Source organism: Xenopus tropicalis, chromosome 1, assembly GCF_000004195.4.
Source record: "Xenopus tropicalis strain Nigerian chromosome 1, UCB_Xtro_10.0, whole genome shotgun sequence".
Classification (NCBI taxonomy): Eukaryota; Metazoa; Chordata; class Amphibia; order Anura; family Pipidae; genus Xenopus; species Xenopus tropicalis.
In genome coordinates, this window is record NC_030677.2 from 199,147,407 (window position 1) to 199,165,967 (window position 18,561).

The window sequence follows — 18,561 nt, forward strand, 5'->3', positions numbered from 1 at the left end:
GGTGCATGTTATTTTTTCCCAAGAAACACATCAAAATCCATGAACAACCTGTATATTACACTTGGGTTTATCCCTGGCCGGCACACTTAGTAATGTTTCCTCACATAACCCAAACTCTGGCCTCAGGAAGGAATCTCTGGGCAGCTCTGAATGCTCTTGGCTCTCCAGTATATATTAACTACATGCAGATGGCGCGAGAAAATTCCATGAATTCGAAATCACAACTATGGAAATAGTAAGGAATGTATAGAAGGGGTGGGTAGGGGGGCTCGTCCTCTGCCGCTTCCCCTCCTCTTTTCCAATCCCAGCTGAGTGGAAGAACAGGGCTGATCTGCTCCTCTCACAGCATTGCCCTCTCTGGCTTCCAAGGAATGAACTTCCTTGCCACAATGAAAAGGTCCATATCCAGAGCCTACGCCAGTCTCCTCAAATGTCAGCAGCCACTGCCCCTTATTGGAGGTAAGTGAAGTGTAGTGGTAGCTGCCATCCAATGGAAAGCTCCCTCCAGCTATTACATTCATGCGTCACGCTGGGTGGATGGTCACAAACATAGGGAATTTATATTTATTAATTCCTACCCTTCCAAACTATTTTACAGGAGCAGTTTTCCTTATATAGCACAATTCCAAGCGCTTCTCATTCCCCATAGCGCCAGCCTATCAAACAAGTAGTGCGCTGGGTGTCTAAAAACTACTGTTCCCAGCATCGTTACTTAGTATCAGTGCAATCTAAGTATCAATCCATTAATATCTATATTTATATTTATGATCAAAGTAATACATCAAGGCTTGAAGGCAAACATATTACTTGCAGTACTATATTTAGTTACTAGACAGGACTAACACAGCGGCACAAACTAACAGCACTGAGTGCCTATTCGCATTACATGTCTCAGTGGTTTTTGCCTCACGTTCCATTCTTTCTTGTTAATATTGCATGGCAACTGGGCTTTGTAATAACTCCTGGCATCTGAATATAAAGAAAGTGTTTCTATGTTGGCTGGGTTTGCTCCTTGGACAAATTAGTTATTGGACTAGTGCATTCCTAGGTCATCTGGCAAGCACCGCTGCTGGATTTTCAACATCTGATAAATTCTTCTTAATTTGCCCCTAGATCTGTAACCTGGCTGGATAATATAACACAGTCTGTGTGCACATAAAATCATGTAAATGGCTGTACTTGGATAAATACCTAGACAAGGATAGGGTAACCTGTAGGCCAAAACTGTGGGTCTGCCCCCATCCCTGCTGGATTTGGGGCAGCGGCTGAAGGTCAGTTAGATTGAGAACTGGAGAAAAAAAGATATTCAATCTAGATACATATGAAAGCCCGACTTGAAGGTCAGTTAGGGTGAAAATTCATAAGTCATCTCATAAGTGGGGGGGGGGGATGAAAAAGGTTGGGCCTGCAAGGGGGCTTGGACGTAAAAAAATTTAATTGAATTCCATCTACCACATCCCAGTGTCTGGCAATGTCTGTAACATGTACATATGGGCATACATAAATACATGAGATGGGAGATACAGTAGGTACTTATCATAGCAGCCAGAAAATATTTGGGGAAACAGGTTAAAGGAGATTGAAACTCTCAAAAATGAATGATGAATTAAAGATAGTGAAATGAGCCTAATGGAATAAGAGGGTCTGTGACATTACAGAACCAAGGTCAGACCTCCTCCAGCCATTCAGAACATTCAGATTATTATACTGGTTACAATTTGGTCAGGATTAAATGAAGGGAAGTAGCTTTGGTCATAGATGGATTGGAACCTCTAGATGGATTGGAACCTCTACATGGCTTGGAACCTCTAGGATCTGTGGGCTATAAGAAAAGTCAGGAGATGGGCTGGTGGATGTTTTGGGAAGGGGATAGGGACAAAGTGGAGATCACATAGGGGGTAAGAGGCCTAATCTTCTGCTAATCAGTAGCTTCCAGAGAATGAGAAGAAGTGAGAGAGATAGAGACAGTCTGTAACAATTACTTGTTTATAGTATAGGGAACCTTGGCATGTAGCAGGAACATATTAGCCTAAGTAGGACGTGTTGCATACTCTATTATCATATAGGGAACCCAAAAAGTGGGCTAGTGACCCCTGTGGGACCAGGCACAAGAGCATGCGTTAGCAGAGAGCAGTGTTGGCTGCAAGTTCCCAGGGACACAGCCCTACTAGAATCCTACAAACAACATGCTGTTTGTGACTCAGCTCCCCAGCAGCCAATGGCTGTGAGCAGATCCAGGGCGTCGGCAGTGACATCCCAGGGGCTCGTCTCCCTTACAACCCCATGCCCACCCACCCCCATGGAAGCCTACGCTGCTGTTATAGCTCTGTGTGGAGCAGACTATGGAAGTATCTTGTATCACAAACTACAAAGACTGAAACTGATTTAATAACTAAAGTAATGTAGCACCAGAGGCAAAGTTTGCTCCAGCTCTTGTAACCGACAGCAACCAATCAGCAGAAAGCATTTCTACGTCTGCTATTTAAAAAAAGAAGCCTCTGAATGACAGATTCTAATTCTAAACAGCGAGTGGGTGTTTTCCATCCCAGCATTCTGATTGGCTGAACTGTAGCTGCCCCAACCCAGTTTATACAGAGACATGTATTTTCCATTCAGCTCAATGGAAGGCTAGAAATGTTGCACATTCTGTTTCTGGCTTCTGTACCAGCCCAAGGCACTCACAGCCCTTTAGCAGGGAAGATCTGTGCCCCCAAAGATGCCCCAGTAGCCCCCCATCTTCCTCTTCCCCCCTCTTCCCCCACACACAGTTTGGGCACCACTGTAATACCTGTATCTAACATAGGAACACGTGTCACTAACAGAGGAAAGTGTTTCAGTGACTCCAAGTTACCTCTAACGTAACATTAGCCAATGATATTCTCTTGCAAAGCAAAAGGTGAAAAGGTTTTACTTCTTGCACCGAAAGGTAAATCCAGGGCATAGAGATCCTTGGCTCCCCCTGCTTTAACTTCTTATTAACTTTGCTGTCTCAGTGGCAGTTGAATGGTTGCCAGCTGGCCAGGCTGCTTCACTTTCTGCTGTCTCATATTCCCTACCTCTCATTGCTAAAGTAGCCTTTAGATATTCATGGGGCTGCAGGAAGTCTCTGAGAAGGGACACTCATTGTAACATGTTTGTTATGCATAGTTTTCAGGTAGAAAAAGGAAATCTATACCCCCAGAATGAATACTTAACCAACAGATTGTATTGTATGATCCCAGGGGGAGGCCCTTAATTCTTAAAATGCAATTTTCTATTTAGGATTACCCAATAGCACATACTGCCAAAAGAGTGTATTTTTATCAAAATGGTTTATTTAGATGAAGCAGGGTTTTACATATGAGCTGTTTTACCACCAAGCTAAAAGCCCCCCCCCCACATCTTTTCCTGACATATCAACAAAGGTGGCCATACATGGGTTGATAGAACTTGTCCACTTTGCCCCTTGAAATGAAATCTTATTAGTCCTTGTATGGCTCCCTGCCAATGGCCTGCCCAACTGATATCTGCCTGAGAATGGACCAGGTATCTATTGGGCAAATACAGGCCTCCATTATAATCCAATCGTTGGCTTGAATGTATATGCCCACCTTAACAGGGACACAAGGCTGCAAGGGGGTCTACAGTAACTGCAGCAAAAGAGTATGTATTCCTATTGACTTTCCTTCCTTTATACTGACTGTGGCCTTATGGTTGGTTATGCATTTGATTATCTTGATCTAATTGATTAAATACAAGCAGTAATCAGTTTATTTTAGTTCTTGTAGCATTGCACCATTTTCATGTGTAAATATGCTCACTGATTATTTGTAATAGTCTCTTCCAGGCACTTCTCAAAAGATGAACATCCGGTTATGCCACCCTGTGATTTTGAACCAGTAAAGTATGAGGTAAGAGCTCCTTTTGCCTCATAAGGCAAGCAAAATGGATGGAGACCCTCATGAGCAAAATCAGGTACAACAAGAAAATAGGGGAGCCATATTCTTGGCTCTCTTGCCACACATGTACATGGGCAGGAATTGAATATGGGCCCTTTTGTGTGCAGCACAAGGGGGGGCCAACCTTTTACTCATTTCCAAAGCAATTCAGTTTTAGGTTATTGCTCTTTCGATTTCCCAGCTCCCTTACAGCACAGGTATATAAGCAGTAGTAATGGGCAAATCCGTCCTATTTCACTTTGCAGAAAAATGAGCAAAATGCATTGAAGCTAATGGGCAATTTTTGCAGCAACCTTTTCCATGCCGCATAATTTTTTTTTACTGCATGATTTTTTTGGAGTCTATGGGTGCTTTTCTCTGTTGGAGTCTATGGGTGCTTTTCTCTGTTGGAGTCTATGGGTGCTTTTCTCTGTGAAACATGGTGAAAATTTTGCTTATCACATAACGTGCAGGAATTGAGATTGGACCCTGTTGGACATCTCAACATCCCTCACAATTTACAAGTCCCTCAATATGGGGACCAATGTTTTAAGGGATCGTTCATTTTCAAGGATGAAGGCAACATAGGAGGGTATAAGAAAACCTTTGTGAGTTGTCCCTGCTTTGGAGAGTGCCAATCATTGCCCCCTTCAGCTGATAACATAACTGCAATGTAATGCCATGCTCATTAGACTCCTTCTTGATAAAGAAGCTGCCCAACAGCCTGCCAGAGAGACAATGGCAAAGGGAAAATAAACTAAATAAAATTCAATGTACAATCAGGGTCTGGGTTTGGGTATAAGGGACCCATGTTTGCACTATGGGCAGCTAGGTGTGTACACAGAACAGAGCTGGGAATATTATGTCTCTTAACAATTATTTCCACAGTCCGATCCATTTGAGCGCATCCTAGAGATACGGAAGCAGAGGATAGCACCATCGCTCTACACAATATATAAGAAACCATTATTGCTGCACCAGGGACACAAGCAGTGGTTATTTGACAATGAAGGCCGTCGCTACCTGGATCTTATTGCTGGAATCGTCACTGTCAGTGTTGGCCATTGCCACCCGTAAGTTAAAGTTTAACCATGCAAAACTCTCCATTATCAAAGGGTCAAGTATGAGCTCAAACGTTAACAAATATGTCCCTAAAAATCTCATACAAGTGAAAAGAGCATAGCAGCATTTAACTCTGGTGGACTGTGATGAGCTCTATTTTACTTTTTTGATAAATATTCCCCTATGCGTGTGACCAAAAACAAGGAAATTGGCTGCTTTTCAGTGGAACTCAATGAAATTCTCTAGCACTGTCACAATGATACCAGGCACACAATATATGCTGTATATACAGATAATAATCATAGCCATCCTTGAATGGCCTATAAACAGGAGGTATGTCCATGCCATAGCTCTGATTGGATATGAAAGAGTAAAGTCATTGATTGGCTGCTTCTCCCTTAGCTATTCCTTTGGTCCATGTTTGAGCAGTTCCCTGGGCAGTTCAATGCTGAATGTGCAGCTGTTGCTGGGGCTATAAAATAATAATAAGTAGGGGAAGCGCTAGTTCAACTAGAATTTATTTAAACTTCCAGAAAAATAGTTTTAGGAGCACCCAAATCTTGCAGAATATAACTGCATATGTCAGGGCCTCTTGGTACCCCCAACAGTCCTGAGCATCCCAGGTCATTTACTACAACCCCAGGTGCTACTAGGGCCCAAAGTGCACCCCTTAGTGCTCATTTGCTCCTTAAGTTTTCATTGAATTCTCAAAAATGAGCAAATATTCTGACTTTTGGCTGATGAGGATTGGAATCTGTGATGGCGCATCTGTTGCACAACTACAACTATAACATCTAGATCCAAAGACAACCCTGTCTTACTCTCACTGGTGTATAATTTATGTTGCAGGAAAATCACAGAAGCTGCTCACAAACAGTTTGGCCGCCTGTGTCACACATCCAATATCTTCCTAAACCCCCCAATCCATGAATATGCTGAGAAATTAACAGATCTCTTACCTGGGAAACTAAAGGTAAAGTAATTGCAACGGTCACATTTTGTCACCTTGCATATGTGACAGACACAACTTAAAGTGGCCATACACGGTAAGATCTGCTTGTTTGGTGAGGTCGGCAAAATCCACTCGTTTGGTGAGGTCTCCCGATATGCCCACCTACAGGTGGGTGATATCGGGCTAATTAAATGGCGTGAATAGGCACTGTCGGATCGGGGACCGTATTAACGAGCCAATGTGGTCCCGGGTCCGACTGAAAAAACTGCCTGATCGAGGTCTGGTCAATTTCAGGCCAGATGTCCGTCGGGGAGGCCCATTGATGGAGCCCATACACGGCAGATAAGCTGCGGAATTGTTCCAAAGGACCGATATCAGCAGCTGAAATTGCCCGTGTATGGTCGCCTTTAGCTTGCAGTTACACTGACCCTGGAACTCTGTGGAAAAAACACAGCATTGTAGGGAAAAACATTGCAAACAGGACTATGCACCGCTTTCTATATGTTATATGTTCCTTTTCAGGTTGTCTACTTCACCAACAGTGGCACAGAAGCAAACGAATTGGCTATGCAAATGGCAAGAGTATATACTGGCAACTGTGACATAATCAGCCTCAGGTAATTCTAATGGGTACCTTATGAATGTACTCACTTATTGGCTCTCATTAACTTACCTACAGTAGGCACACATTTGTAATGTGCTAGTTTCCCCATAGCAACAAATCAGAAATCAGCTGTCATAATTCTAAATGCAATAGACTGAACAAAGCTAGTTCCTGATTGGGTGCTACAGGTTACTGGTGCAATCAGCTGTTTTAGTAACTATGGCCCTCTGTGTGTGGGCTTTTTGGTGATGGGTTTTAGAGTAACACATGTCTAAAATCCTCAGCTATAACCCCAGAATGAATACTTAACCAATAACTGTAACAGGAAGTAGTGTGGGAGTAAAAGGCAGAACTCTGCCCATTCATTGGCTGATGGGGCCTAGCATGTATGTGTGCCTTGGCTTGTTTGTGTGCACTGTGAATCCTATGATCCCAGAAGGTGGCCCTTAGTACTTAAAATGGCAGTTTTCTATATAGGATTACCCAGTGTTTCTGTATAAGATTACCCACTGATCTTCATATCCCACACAGAAGGTAAAAGGCAGACGACTAGCTAATCACCCACGCACCACATGCCCTGCATCCAATAGCAGCACCCCATATCTCTGGGCCCCAACAACTGAGCATTTTTCCTTATTACAGAGGAGGTTATCATGGAAGCGGTCCAACAGCTGTGTCTGTAACAGCAGTGGCGTCCTACAAACCTGGTGTGGCCACCAGCTCCAACTGCTACACGGTAGGAAATCGCTCCCTCTTGGGACGACCAGTAGTTTAGAAAACTTGCACAGTTTGCCAACAAATAACAAACCTGGCGAAGGGTTTTGATTTAAAGAGATTAATAATAAAAAGAGGGAAATGTAAAATTCCATCTGTTGGGTAGCGCAATGTCCTGAGCCAGGGCTGCCATCAGAAATCACGGGGCCCCTCACAACAAAATTTTCTGGGCCCCCCTACTCCCATGCCCTGCCCCCAATGGCCCCTCAGATCAGTATAAAGGACACACAGACATTGGTAGCCAGGGACCCCCTAAATCATTGCTAACCAGCCCAGGGCCCCCTAAAACATTGCTGGTCCTCCCCCAGTGTCCTCATACTATGGTCCACTCCCCACTGCATCCTGCTCCCCCTAGCATCCTCCACCCCCCAGCGTCCCACAGCTCCCCCCCAGCATTCTCCAGCTCCCCCCCAGCATCCTCTCCAGCATCTTCCAGCTCCCCTCCCAGCATCCTCCTGCTTCCTGTGGCTCCCCCTGCTCCCCCCAGCATCCTCCAGCTCCCCCCCAGCGTCCTCCTGCTTCCTGCAGCTCCCCCTGCTCCCCCCAGCATCATCCAGCTCCCCCCAGGGTCCTCCTGCTTCCTGCAACTCCCCCTGCTCCCCCCAGCATCCTCCAGCTCCCCCCCCCAGCGTTCGCCTGCTTCTTCTGCCTGCTTCCTCCGGCTGTATCCTCTTGCTAGGTCTCCTGGCTCCCCGCTGCATCCCCTCTTCTATAAGGTTGCACCCTGTGCGTACTGATGTCACACGAGGCGCAACCAATTGAATTACCCAACGACCACCAATTACAGGGCCTGTAATTCTTTAAAGGGGGCCCGAGCTTTAAATCGTCCAGGCCACAGTCCCCCCTGTGCCCCCCTGATGGGGGCCCTGTCCTGAGCAATCACTAAGCAATTTGCTTATGACAGTGGATTATGTAGTAATATTCCTACATTCCTATATGTTATGGAACAGGGGCTACTTGGAGTTGGTTTGGTAGTTGTGGATAATATGAGGATGCAATGCCATGAATGGACATAGGCCTAAACATATGATGACTGTGCAATGTAACATGGGCCAGGGTGTGGTTTCTATGTTATATAGATTCTCGAGGGTCTCGAGCGGGCATTGTGGGATCTATGCAGTGTAACATGGAATGTAGTTGGTTATTGTAACTGGAGAATTATAGACTGGAGGAATACAATGTACCACTGAAGCACTATGGAGGTATAATATACTGGTGTATGGGCCATTGCACTATGCACTGTTAGTCCTCTAGTGATGTTAGGTGGGTGTCCTTTTTACTGCAAGAGGGAGGTTGGGGTCAAGCTCAAAAATTTAATTGGGGCCCATGGAACTCTAGCTATACTGACGTGTCTAAATAGGGCCATGGGATCAGATCTTTCACTGTAGAATTTTAAAAATGCAGTATTAAGAGGAAAACAAGCATAATCCTATACACAATTAAAAGATTTGCATGGAATTAGGAAACTAGTGGAAATCAGAACATATCTGTTTAAGAACCAAAAGTAGAGGGGCCCCATGGTAAATATTTATTTTCTATGCAAGAACAGTGTTTGCTTAAGCAGAAATGTTATTGGTTTCAGTAATGGGTAAAGGTCCGTGGAACACTGGTGATCTGTGCTCACAGCAGGGAAGAGAAACAACATTGCTGCAATCTGCTCCCTCAGTAGCCTCTTGTTATCTGTGGCACAAGGTGTTAGTAAATTACCAGTTCCAGCCTATCAAGGGAAAAATATACCGTATTTGGCCCAATTTAAATATATATTTGTTTTCCAGTTCAGTTCAGGAAGGTTCTCGGCTATTTACCTTAGATAAAAGATCTCATATATAGAAAGTAATGATAAACCAAAGACTAGCAATAAGGTCAGTGACCCACTGGCTTTCCAGGCTCAGCACTGGCGGATGCCTGATTGCTGAACATAACAAACAAATGGGAATAGCAGTAAATGGTGATTTTTAACTTTAGACCTATCTGCCAATAATGCCCTTTAATGTAAAAAGAAATCATGTCCCTCACAATTATCTTTTCTGCAGAGAAAACAACCCCAACTGCCCTCATAGTTTCAATCTGCTATCCCATTACCAGTTTAGTTGCAGTCTCTGCACTCTCTCCAGCTCATTAATATCCTTCTTAAGGACTGGAGCCCAAAACTGCACTGCATACTCAAGGTGAGGCCTTACTAGATACCTATAAAGAGGCAAAGTTATGTTTTCATGACCTTTTTGTGCAAGGCAGTATCTCATTGCTTTAGTAGCCACTTTACTGTCACTGCCTAGAGTTACACAGCTTGTTATTCACTAAAATCCCCAGATCCTTCTCAACACACATACATTTCTACCAAATTGCATAACTTTGCACTATTCAACAATGAACCTCATTTTTCCTCATTTTTTGCTGCCCAGTTTTGTCAAATCTCTTTAGTAGAAACAGTACTGTCTATGCCCACCTCCAGGTCATTAATAAACAAGTTAAAAAGCAAAGGACCAAGGACAGTCCCCTGCTGTACTTTACTAACAATAGTGGTCCAGTTAGAAAATAAATGTTCCATTTACCACCACTCTGTGTAATCTATGCTTCAGACAGTCCTCTCTCCAATTACAAATATTATGTTCCAGGCAAATATTTAATCAGTGACCTTCTGTGTGATACTGTAACAAATGCTTTTGCAAAGCCTAAGTAGATGACATCCACTGCCATGCCAGAGTCTAGGTTTCTGCTCAACGCCTCATAGAAGGCAATTGTTGGACTTCTGCAGGTTAAACAAGATAACAAGATTACAGATATTAAAACATATTGGTGTTGCAGTCATTCAGCCATAGTTCTAGAACAGTTAATACGTTTTTCCCCAATATCTCACCCTAACTGTCATTAGCTGTATCTAAGGGAGAAAATAAGCATTATCTTCCCCAAACTAAGCTTTAGGCGGCAACCCATACCGCTGCTCAAGGTTCCCCCAGTGTTCCAGTCCCAAAGTTTGGGTACTACTAACTTAGGCCTAAATAGTGCCTTGCAGTGCTACCCGACTTATTTGCATTCATTCGCTGTTGAAGTAAAACTGCCATTTTGTTTGTAATTGTATTTCAGACAATGTGTCCCGATGTGTTCCATGGTATCTGGGGCGGCAGTCACTGCAGAGACTCTCCTGTGCAAACTATAAGAAAATGCAGCTGCTCCCCGGGTACAGTAATATTTCTGCTACTCTGAAAATGGTTGCTATGAAAAGTATGACAAATGTTCAGTATTTTTAATAATAATGTCCTAGATTTAATTTTGACAAGAAAAATTTGAGGTTTGGCTGAGACTCCTCATACGGAAAAATCATAGCTCTTAGTTCCCAGAACTCATAAAGATTGAAAGCAAACTACAAGCATGACTCACAAAAGAACATATCTTTTTATTAGAAAAAAAACCATTCAGCACATTAGTTTTAATAGAAAGCTGGTTATGCCATATCAAAGATAAAGGGTCTGATGGTAAACCTCCCTGTCCTGGTGGCCCTGGGTAAAAGCCTCTTTTGCCTCCATAAAGCTTTAAGTGGCAAGAACTTTATTTTGTCTGACTTCCAGTGCTTTGGCAGGGGGTGGCCATTCATGGTCAAATATTGAACTGATCTCATAGAGAACTTTTGGAGACAACAGTGGTTCTAAGATCCCCATTCTAAAAGCACCTTACAATATACAATAAACCTTCTACTACAATAAGTTGGCAGCCATGTATCTGCAATATATTCTGGCCTTGTTAATGTTAACCCATAATGTCTAGACAATGAGTGTCTGAAGCGCATTGCACATTGCACATCATTGTCCCTGAGCTACTGTATGTAGACTGTAGGGTTTTGTCCTTGTTAGCCATATCGTTTTTTTTTTTCTTTTATTGACTGTATTTGCTCAGCCCTGTATGTGCTTTGTACAAGAGTCAAGATGCAGAGTATTAATGGCCCTTGCCTTGATTAGGTTGCTGTGAAGCTAAAGACCAATACATTGACCAGTTTAAGGAAACACTATGCACCAGTACTGGGCAAAGGGTAGCTGCATTTATTGCTGAACCAATCCAGGTAAGAAAAGTATTATTTAATGAGTTTCATAATTCTCTATTTTTAGTGTAACCACCACTGATAAGTCAGAACTCAAAAGTGGCCGAGTGTTGTCTGATTTCAGCACATTTGTTCATCAACCGCCTAGTATCATACGTAGCCATAAATCTAAATATCTTTGATCTTGAACCACTTTGGTTGGCTGTGCAGTCACATGAGTGCAACTAACAACCCAAATATGTGGCTAAAGGAAACTGACTGATTGTCATAATTGGTAATAAACTGGATATCTTAAAAGCCAGTTCTATGAGACCTCCATCACTGTAATCTTTACAATCTGGTACAGCCAACTCATAGTGGCATGACTTGGTTGCACCTAGGGCAAATCCTTATTACGTACAGTGATTCCACTGGTGTAGCAACTTCTGTGTGACCTATTAAATGAAAGTTTACTTGGGTAGACAGTTTGCATGCAGTTAGAAGTAGCCAAATGTGATCAATTGTAGGGGCTTGTTTAGTCTTATAAGAATGTAGAATCCTTGTTTGCCTATGCACAAAGCATAATTGAAAATAGAAAAATACGGAATAATGTTATTGCTGACCTTCTCTACAAGTTTATCTTCTTGACTTGCAGGGAGTTGGAGGAGCTGTTCAGTACCCCAAAGGATTTTTAAAAGAAGCATATAACCTTGTCCGAGAGAGAGGAGGTCTATGCATTGCCGATGAAGTAGGTGAAACAAAATGCTCTATGGTTACAGCCCAGGTTACAGGCTTCCCAATTGGGGAGCAGAGACAAAAAGCAGAGGAATGGCCCTGTTACAAGTATACAAGGTCCAATGGGTGCGTGAACTATGGGGGCCTTCTCTCTTGATCCTCTACATTGCCATAAAGTCCTATAATATGACATTTTCTTTCTATGCTATTATCACCTAAAAGGCTCTCATCCTGCTACTGTCCTGTAGCTCTGAATTTGCTTTTACTCTGTGATCCTTTACATTGTTTACAAGTTTACATTGTCTAAAATGCTAACATGAACCAAGGAGTTGAACCAGGGAAGTCCTAGCATTGCATGCATACAAACTAAAAATGTATGAGCAGATGGGACATATCTCACTCTTTTTTTTCAAGGTTCAGACGGGTTTTGGAAGAACGGGAAGCCATTACTGGGGATTTCAGACTCATGATGTCATGCCTGATATTGTCACAATGGCAAAAGGAATTGGTAATGGTTTTCCGATGGGAGCTGTTGTAACAACCCAAGGTCAGTTAACACACAGCCATTAGAAATATTCATTCATAACTAGAGGCGCTATAAGGTTGGGGAAGGAGACTGCACTATTTACTCTTTCTGTCAACAGATACATATATTAAAGGGGTTGTTCACCTTTGGGTTAACCTTTAGTATGATGCAGAATAGGGGTCCCCAACCTTTCTTACTCGTCAGCCACAGTCGAATGTAAAAAGACTTGGAGAGCAACACAAAAGTTCATGGAGGAGCCAAATAAGGGCTGTGATTGGCTATTAGGTGCCTCTATGCACACTATCAGCTTACAGGGGGCTTTATTTGGTAGGAAATCTTGTTTTTATTCAACCAAAACTTGCCCCCAAGTCAGGAATTCAAAAATAACTCCCTGGTTTGGGGGCACTGAGAGCAACATCCAAGGGGTTGGGGAGCAACATGTTGCCCCTGAGCCACTGGTTGGGGATCACTGATGTAGAGAGCAATATATAAGACAATTTGCAACTGATCATCGTTTTTTATTATTTGTGGTTTTTTTTTAATTATTTAACTTTTTGTTCAGAAACTCCCCAGTTTGGAATTTCAGCAGCAATCTGGTTGCTAGGGTTCAAATTACTTTAGCAACCAGGGAGTGGTTTGAATGAGAGACTGGTATATGAATAATAGAGGGGCTGAATAGAAAAATATGTAACATTAAAAATGAAATGGCAGCCTCACAGAGCAATAGTTTTTTTTGGGATGCTCGGGTCAGTGACCCCCATTTGATATTTGGAAATAGTCAGAAGAAGAAGACAAATAATTAAAAGTAAACTATAAATAATAAATAATTTAAACCAATTAAAAAGTTGCTTAGAATAGGCTATTCTATAACATGAAGTACATGAGTTAATGGAGGCGACATGAATTAGGATCAAAAACTTGGCTTGGATACTTGAAGTGCTGGGATGGGTGGGGAACAAAATAAACTCTCCCTAAAAGTGATCGTATATCAAAGGAAGTTGCTCTGCACATTCCACTTTGAACTCCATATAAAGCAGTGAGATGTGGGTGCCAAGATTCAGACTAAGGTATAATCAGAGAATTCCAGATTAATTAAGAATGTTCTTCTTCTTTCAGAAATTGCCAAACCCTTTGCCAATTTTATGCACTTCAATACATTCGGAGGAAACCCCGTGGCCTGTGCGGTGGGCTCTGCGGTACTTGATGTAAGTTTGCTCTGCGCTGCATGTGATGCTCAAGCAAAGAAAATTTAATATCAGTTGCAGTGTTCCAGAAACTGGGCCTTTCTCTCTAAAATCTCCAAACAAATTATTGTGCCAAAAAAGTATAATCTGTTAGCATTGGCTCGATCAGGGAAGGCTCCGTGTCAGCCAGGAATCATGCTGTGTATAATAACAATGTACCTTTATGACCTCAAGTGCTTTTAGAATAATGCAGTCCAATTCTTTCCATGTAGTAGGCCATAAATACATATAGAGGTAGTTTACAAACGGAGAGCACTTGCTGATGCAATGCTAATGGGATTCTATCACGGGACAACATGTACAACCACATTCTTGCACTTCAGAATGGTTGCCAATATACCCATCCTGTCTTTTGATGAATGGTATGAATCTGCACCTACTGAGGCTGGGGAACCCTGGGGCTACCAACAACCTGGACTTGGCAGTAGATCCAGGGTTCCCACAGCAAGTTGCATCAGTAGGTGCAGCAGAAAACTGTTATGAACATTCACTTTAGAAGAGGCACCACCTATTCCCTATAAATTCTAGATGGAACTTGCACATAAATAGGTGCATTCCAGCCCCAGGCCTCACTTCTACGACATCCTAATCTCATCTCTAGACCTCCCAAAATATTATTAACTGTGTGCAGAATACTTCTGATTCAATTATATGACCCATATTCTCTAAAATGTGTATTGTCATTCTACCAGGTCATTGAGGAGGAAGGTTTGCAGAAAAACTGTGAAGTCATTGGAACCCAAATGTTGCTGGAGTTTGCCAAACTTCGAGATATGTTTGAGATCATTGGAGATGTTCGGGGAAAAGGACTAATGATTGGAATAGAAATGGTTAAAGATAAGGTTAGTGTCTATGTTTTATGTGGACAAATGGAATATCAACTGAAACTCTGGTATTGGGACAGGAGACAATTGGGCAGGTTTTAGTAGATGCAAATACGCTTCATCCTATAGGTGTGTTTAACAATGTGCAGGGCAGGGTGCAAACTGCAAAAAGTGGGTGAAAACTGCCATGTTTTTCGTGCATCATGGGGAAGGAAATGGGGGGGGTCGGGTTGGAAAATGTAAGTGGTGGGAGAATGCAATTCCAGGACTGGCTCTAGTTGGTGATTTATCATGGGGGGCAACCTACTTACACACAGTGCTGGAACTGGGGAGGGATGTGGAAAGTTACCACATAAAGGACAGCATGTTGTAGAGACAGAGACGTGCCTATTGCTAGTGAGCAGTCCCTTAGGCACAAGCACAAGTGGCCAAGCTTTCTCATTTAGGGGGCATATAGGCACAAATGCTTAGCAACAGGGTCGGACTGGGGGGTGAAGGGCCCACCGGGGCTCCTGCCCCAGGGGCCCTGCAGGTGCCCGTGCCCCCCCCCCCCGGAGGGCCCCCCAGCCGACGTCCTACCCTGAGCGCATACATTTAACTCGTCGGGGCAGGAGCGGTCGGGCGGGGAGGGGGGGGCGCGGGCAAGGGTCGGGTCGGGTCTGGGCCACCAGGATTTTTCCAGGTGTCCCGGCGGCCCAGTCAGACCCTGCTTAGCAAATAGTGTTGCAGTTGCAGTTGAGCCTTCTTGTGTCACTGTTTCCCCCCGCACCCATCATATTGCTCTTCTGTGTTTTTTTTTTCTTAAAGGAATCCAGAAAACCACTCGCTGCTCAAGAGATGAACCTCATATGGGAGGACTGTAAAGACATGGGGGTGCTCTTTGGAAAGGGAGGCATATACGGACAGGTAACGGCAATCGGAACAAACCCATGTTTAACTGATATCGGCATCACTTTTGGGTCTGAAAGCCTTAGCAGCATTAATCAGCAGATCAGGAAGCTGAGCAAGGCAAAGAATACTTAGATACTTTTTTAGTATTTTTTTTAGTATGTGCCATTGGGTAATCCTAAATAGAAAACTGCCATTTTAAGTACTAAGGGCCGCCCCCTGGGATCATAGGATTCACAGTGCACACAAACAAGCCAAGGCACACATACATGCTAGGCCCCATCAGCCAATGAATGGGCAGAGTTCTGCCTTTTACTCCCACACTACTTCCTGTTACAGTTAGAGCTGCATTATTTCCTGTCAGCTGATCTCTGAGGGAGCACACAGCCTATCACTAAATGGCGGCTCAAGGGAAAGGATGTAAAAGGGCAATATTTACTGATATATATATTCCAGTTTGGGGAGATTCTTTAATAGGTCACTTAACATAATATAAACTCTGTTGGTTAAGTATTCATTCTGGGGGTATAGTTTTCCTTTAACATAAAACCAAACAGTAATATCATTTGTTTTTGTTCCCAGACTTTTCGGATCAAACCCCCGATGTGCGTCACATCAGAAGATGTCGCCTTTGCTGCAGACGTTTTTCACCGAGCGCTAACCAGGCACATGGAGAGGTCCCAGAGATGAGCAGCCACTGATACGTTACGTCTGTGTCTGATCCGCCGGCAGTGATACTGACCTTTAGCAAATGGAAGCACCCAATCCCCAGATAAAGGGTTTAGTCTATTTAGTGGTTGAAAGGTATTTTGTATTAATAGAAATCTCTATCATTATAGCTATGTTAAGGAGTCCCATGGCGGCTGCCATGACATTTTCAAGCAGGTACAACCCAGACCATACGCACACATAACCATTTTACCTCGAGTGAGAAATAAATCAGTCTTTTATTACACACTCGGATGTTGCCTTTCTGTATCCTGTGCTGTGTGGGTCATTTATTAAGGCGTGGGGGGGGCACAGCAAACAATGAGAATAAACCCCTCATGCCCCATCTTTAGCACTGGGGTAATGAAATGTCACAGTCTTATTGCCACTCACTAAAATGGGAAACTGCAAATCATGCTCAGTGATTTCTGTCAATGGGTAAGTCTGAATAGGGTTGTCACAAGGAGCGCAAGAGGGCACATAAACACCCACATGCCCCCTGTTGGTGACCGTTTTATCAGCAGCCTCTTGTGCCCATACCCAGTATGAGTGAACAATGTATCACCCAGGGGTACCTGGCCTGAAGCCCCCTTTAACTAAAGGGCCCGATCACCAACCCTGTAAATATGGGCAAAGTGGAAGTTGGCAGCTCTGTCCCTGTAATATATGCGTTTCCCTTTGTGCACAATTTCTTACAAAAACAAAAACTGAAGAACCGTTAGAACTGAAGCCCAGTCAGTGGGCAAATGCCACTGTGCCCAGGTAAAGTGCCAAGAGTCCAGGTACACATGCCACATGCCCAGAGCCCTGATAAAGTGCCAAGAGCCCAGGTACACGTGCCACATGTCACGGTAAAGTGCCATGTCCCCAGGTATAGTGCCACGTGTCATGGTAAAGTGCCAAGAGCCCTGGTAAAAAGCCACGTGCCCAGGTATAGTGCCACGTGTCATGGTAAAGTTCCAAGAGCCCTGGTAAAAAGCCACGTGCCCTGCTAAAGTGCCAAGAGCCCAGGTAAAAAGTGCCATGTTCCCAGATATAATGCCTCATGCCTGGGCAGTTTTTAACCTTTTTTTTTGTGCTTCGATCATGCCCAGCCAGCGGCTCCCACTAAACACACAATATGAAGCTGGCACTATGGATCTTTTAGACTGGCACATAGACAGGCTTTCATAATCCAGTCTATTTAAAGGATAAATATAGGATAACAGCACATTTTGTAATATCTGCTCTTAAAGCAGTTGTCCACCTTTACATTAACTTTTAGTATGTTACAGACAGGCCAATTCTAAGTAAATTTTCAACTGGTCTTCATTATTTACAGCTTTCAAATGATTTGCCGCCTTCTTCTGACTTCCAACTTTCAAATAGGGGTCACTGACCCCGGCAGGCAAAGACCAATTGCTGTGAGGCTACAGTTTTATTCTCATTGTTACTTTGCATTAGTTATTTTCTATTCAGGTCCTCTCTTACAAATATATCTCTCTCATTCAAACCACTCCCTGGTTGCTAAGGAAATTTGAACCCTAGCAACCAGCTAGCTGCTGAAATTCCAAACTGGAGAGTTGCTGAACAAAAGGTGAAATAATTTAAAAAAAAAAAAAACAAATGATAAAAAATACAGACCAATTGCAAATTGTATCAGAATATTACTACATCATTTTAAAAGTTAACTTAAAGGTAAAAAACTCTGTTACCCCCCCCCCCCCCTCTCCTTTAAAAGCCCCTTACCTTACTTAGCAGCTACAATGTGGAAGGAATGCGACATTGCAGGTTCTGGTTACCATGGTAACATTGGGCACAAGAAGCATCTCCCTGCCAATTACAACTACTCCTGGGGCACAGAATCACCACACAAGAACTTGGTACCAAAATAATTTATTACCTATAATACATGCACTGTGATTGGCCAGACAGGGTCCCCCATGTCCAGGCTTGTTGTCATTTTAAATTGGATTTAGATAGTATTTATAAACAATTAGGCAGCACTTCTAGATACAGTCACGCCGTCAGTGAGCTTCCATATACCCACTGCATTCAGCCACATTGCATTAACCCCTGATGGTTGCTGCAGTCAAAGAGCAAATAAACAGTGGATACTGAGTGATTTTGATTTTCTAAAGGGGAAGTTCACCCTTACGTTAACGTTCAGTAAGTTATAGAATGACTTATTTTTAGCAACTTTTTTAGATTGGTCTACTTTTATTTTTATAATTTTTTGCCTTCCTCCACTGCCTCCTTCCAGCTTTCAAATGGGGGTCACTGACCCCGGCAGCCACATTTTTATTGCTATTGTTACTTTTTATTCCTTATCTTTC

The 18,561-nt window shown here is 43.2% G+C and overlaps 1 protein-coding gene across 1 annotated transcript; it reads left to right on the plus strand.

Annotated features, from left to right (window-relative positions):
* Window positions 1-292: 292 nt before the first annotated feature.
* agxt2 (alanine--glyoxylate aminotransferase 2) lies at window positions 293-16,495 on the plus strand. Its single transcript, XM_002939956.5, has 14 exons — window positions 293-459; window positions 3,817-3,890; window positions 4,806-4,990; window positions 5,829-5,952; window positions 6,454-6,548; window positions 7,178-7,271; window positions 10,394-10,487; window positions 11,263-11,363; window positions 11,977-12,069; window positions 12,471-12,603; window positions 13,699-13,787; window positions 14,519-14,668; window positions 15,458-15,556; window positions 16,121-16,495. Exons 1-14 carry the CDS (start codon window positions 372-374, stop codon window positions 16,226-16,228), a joined length of 1,527 nt encoding a protein of 508 aa, XP_002940002.3. The 5' UTR covers window positions 293-371; the 3' UTR covers window positions 16,229-16,495.
* Window positions 16,496-18,561: the final 2,066 nt, after the last annotated feature.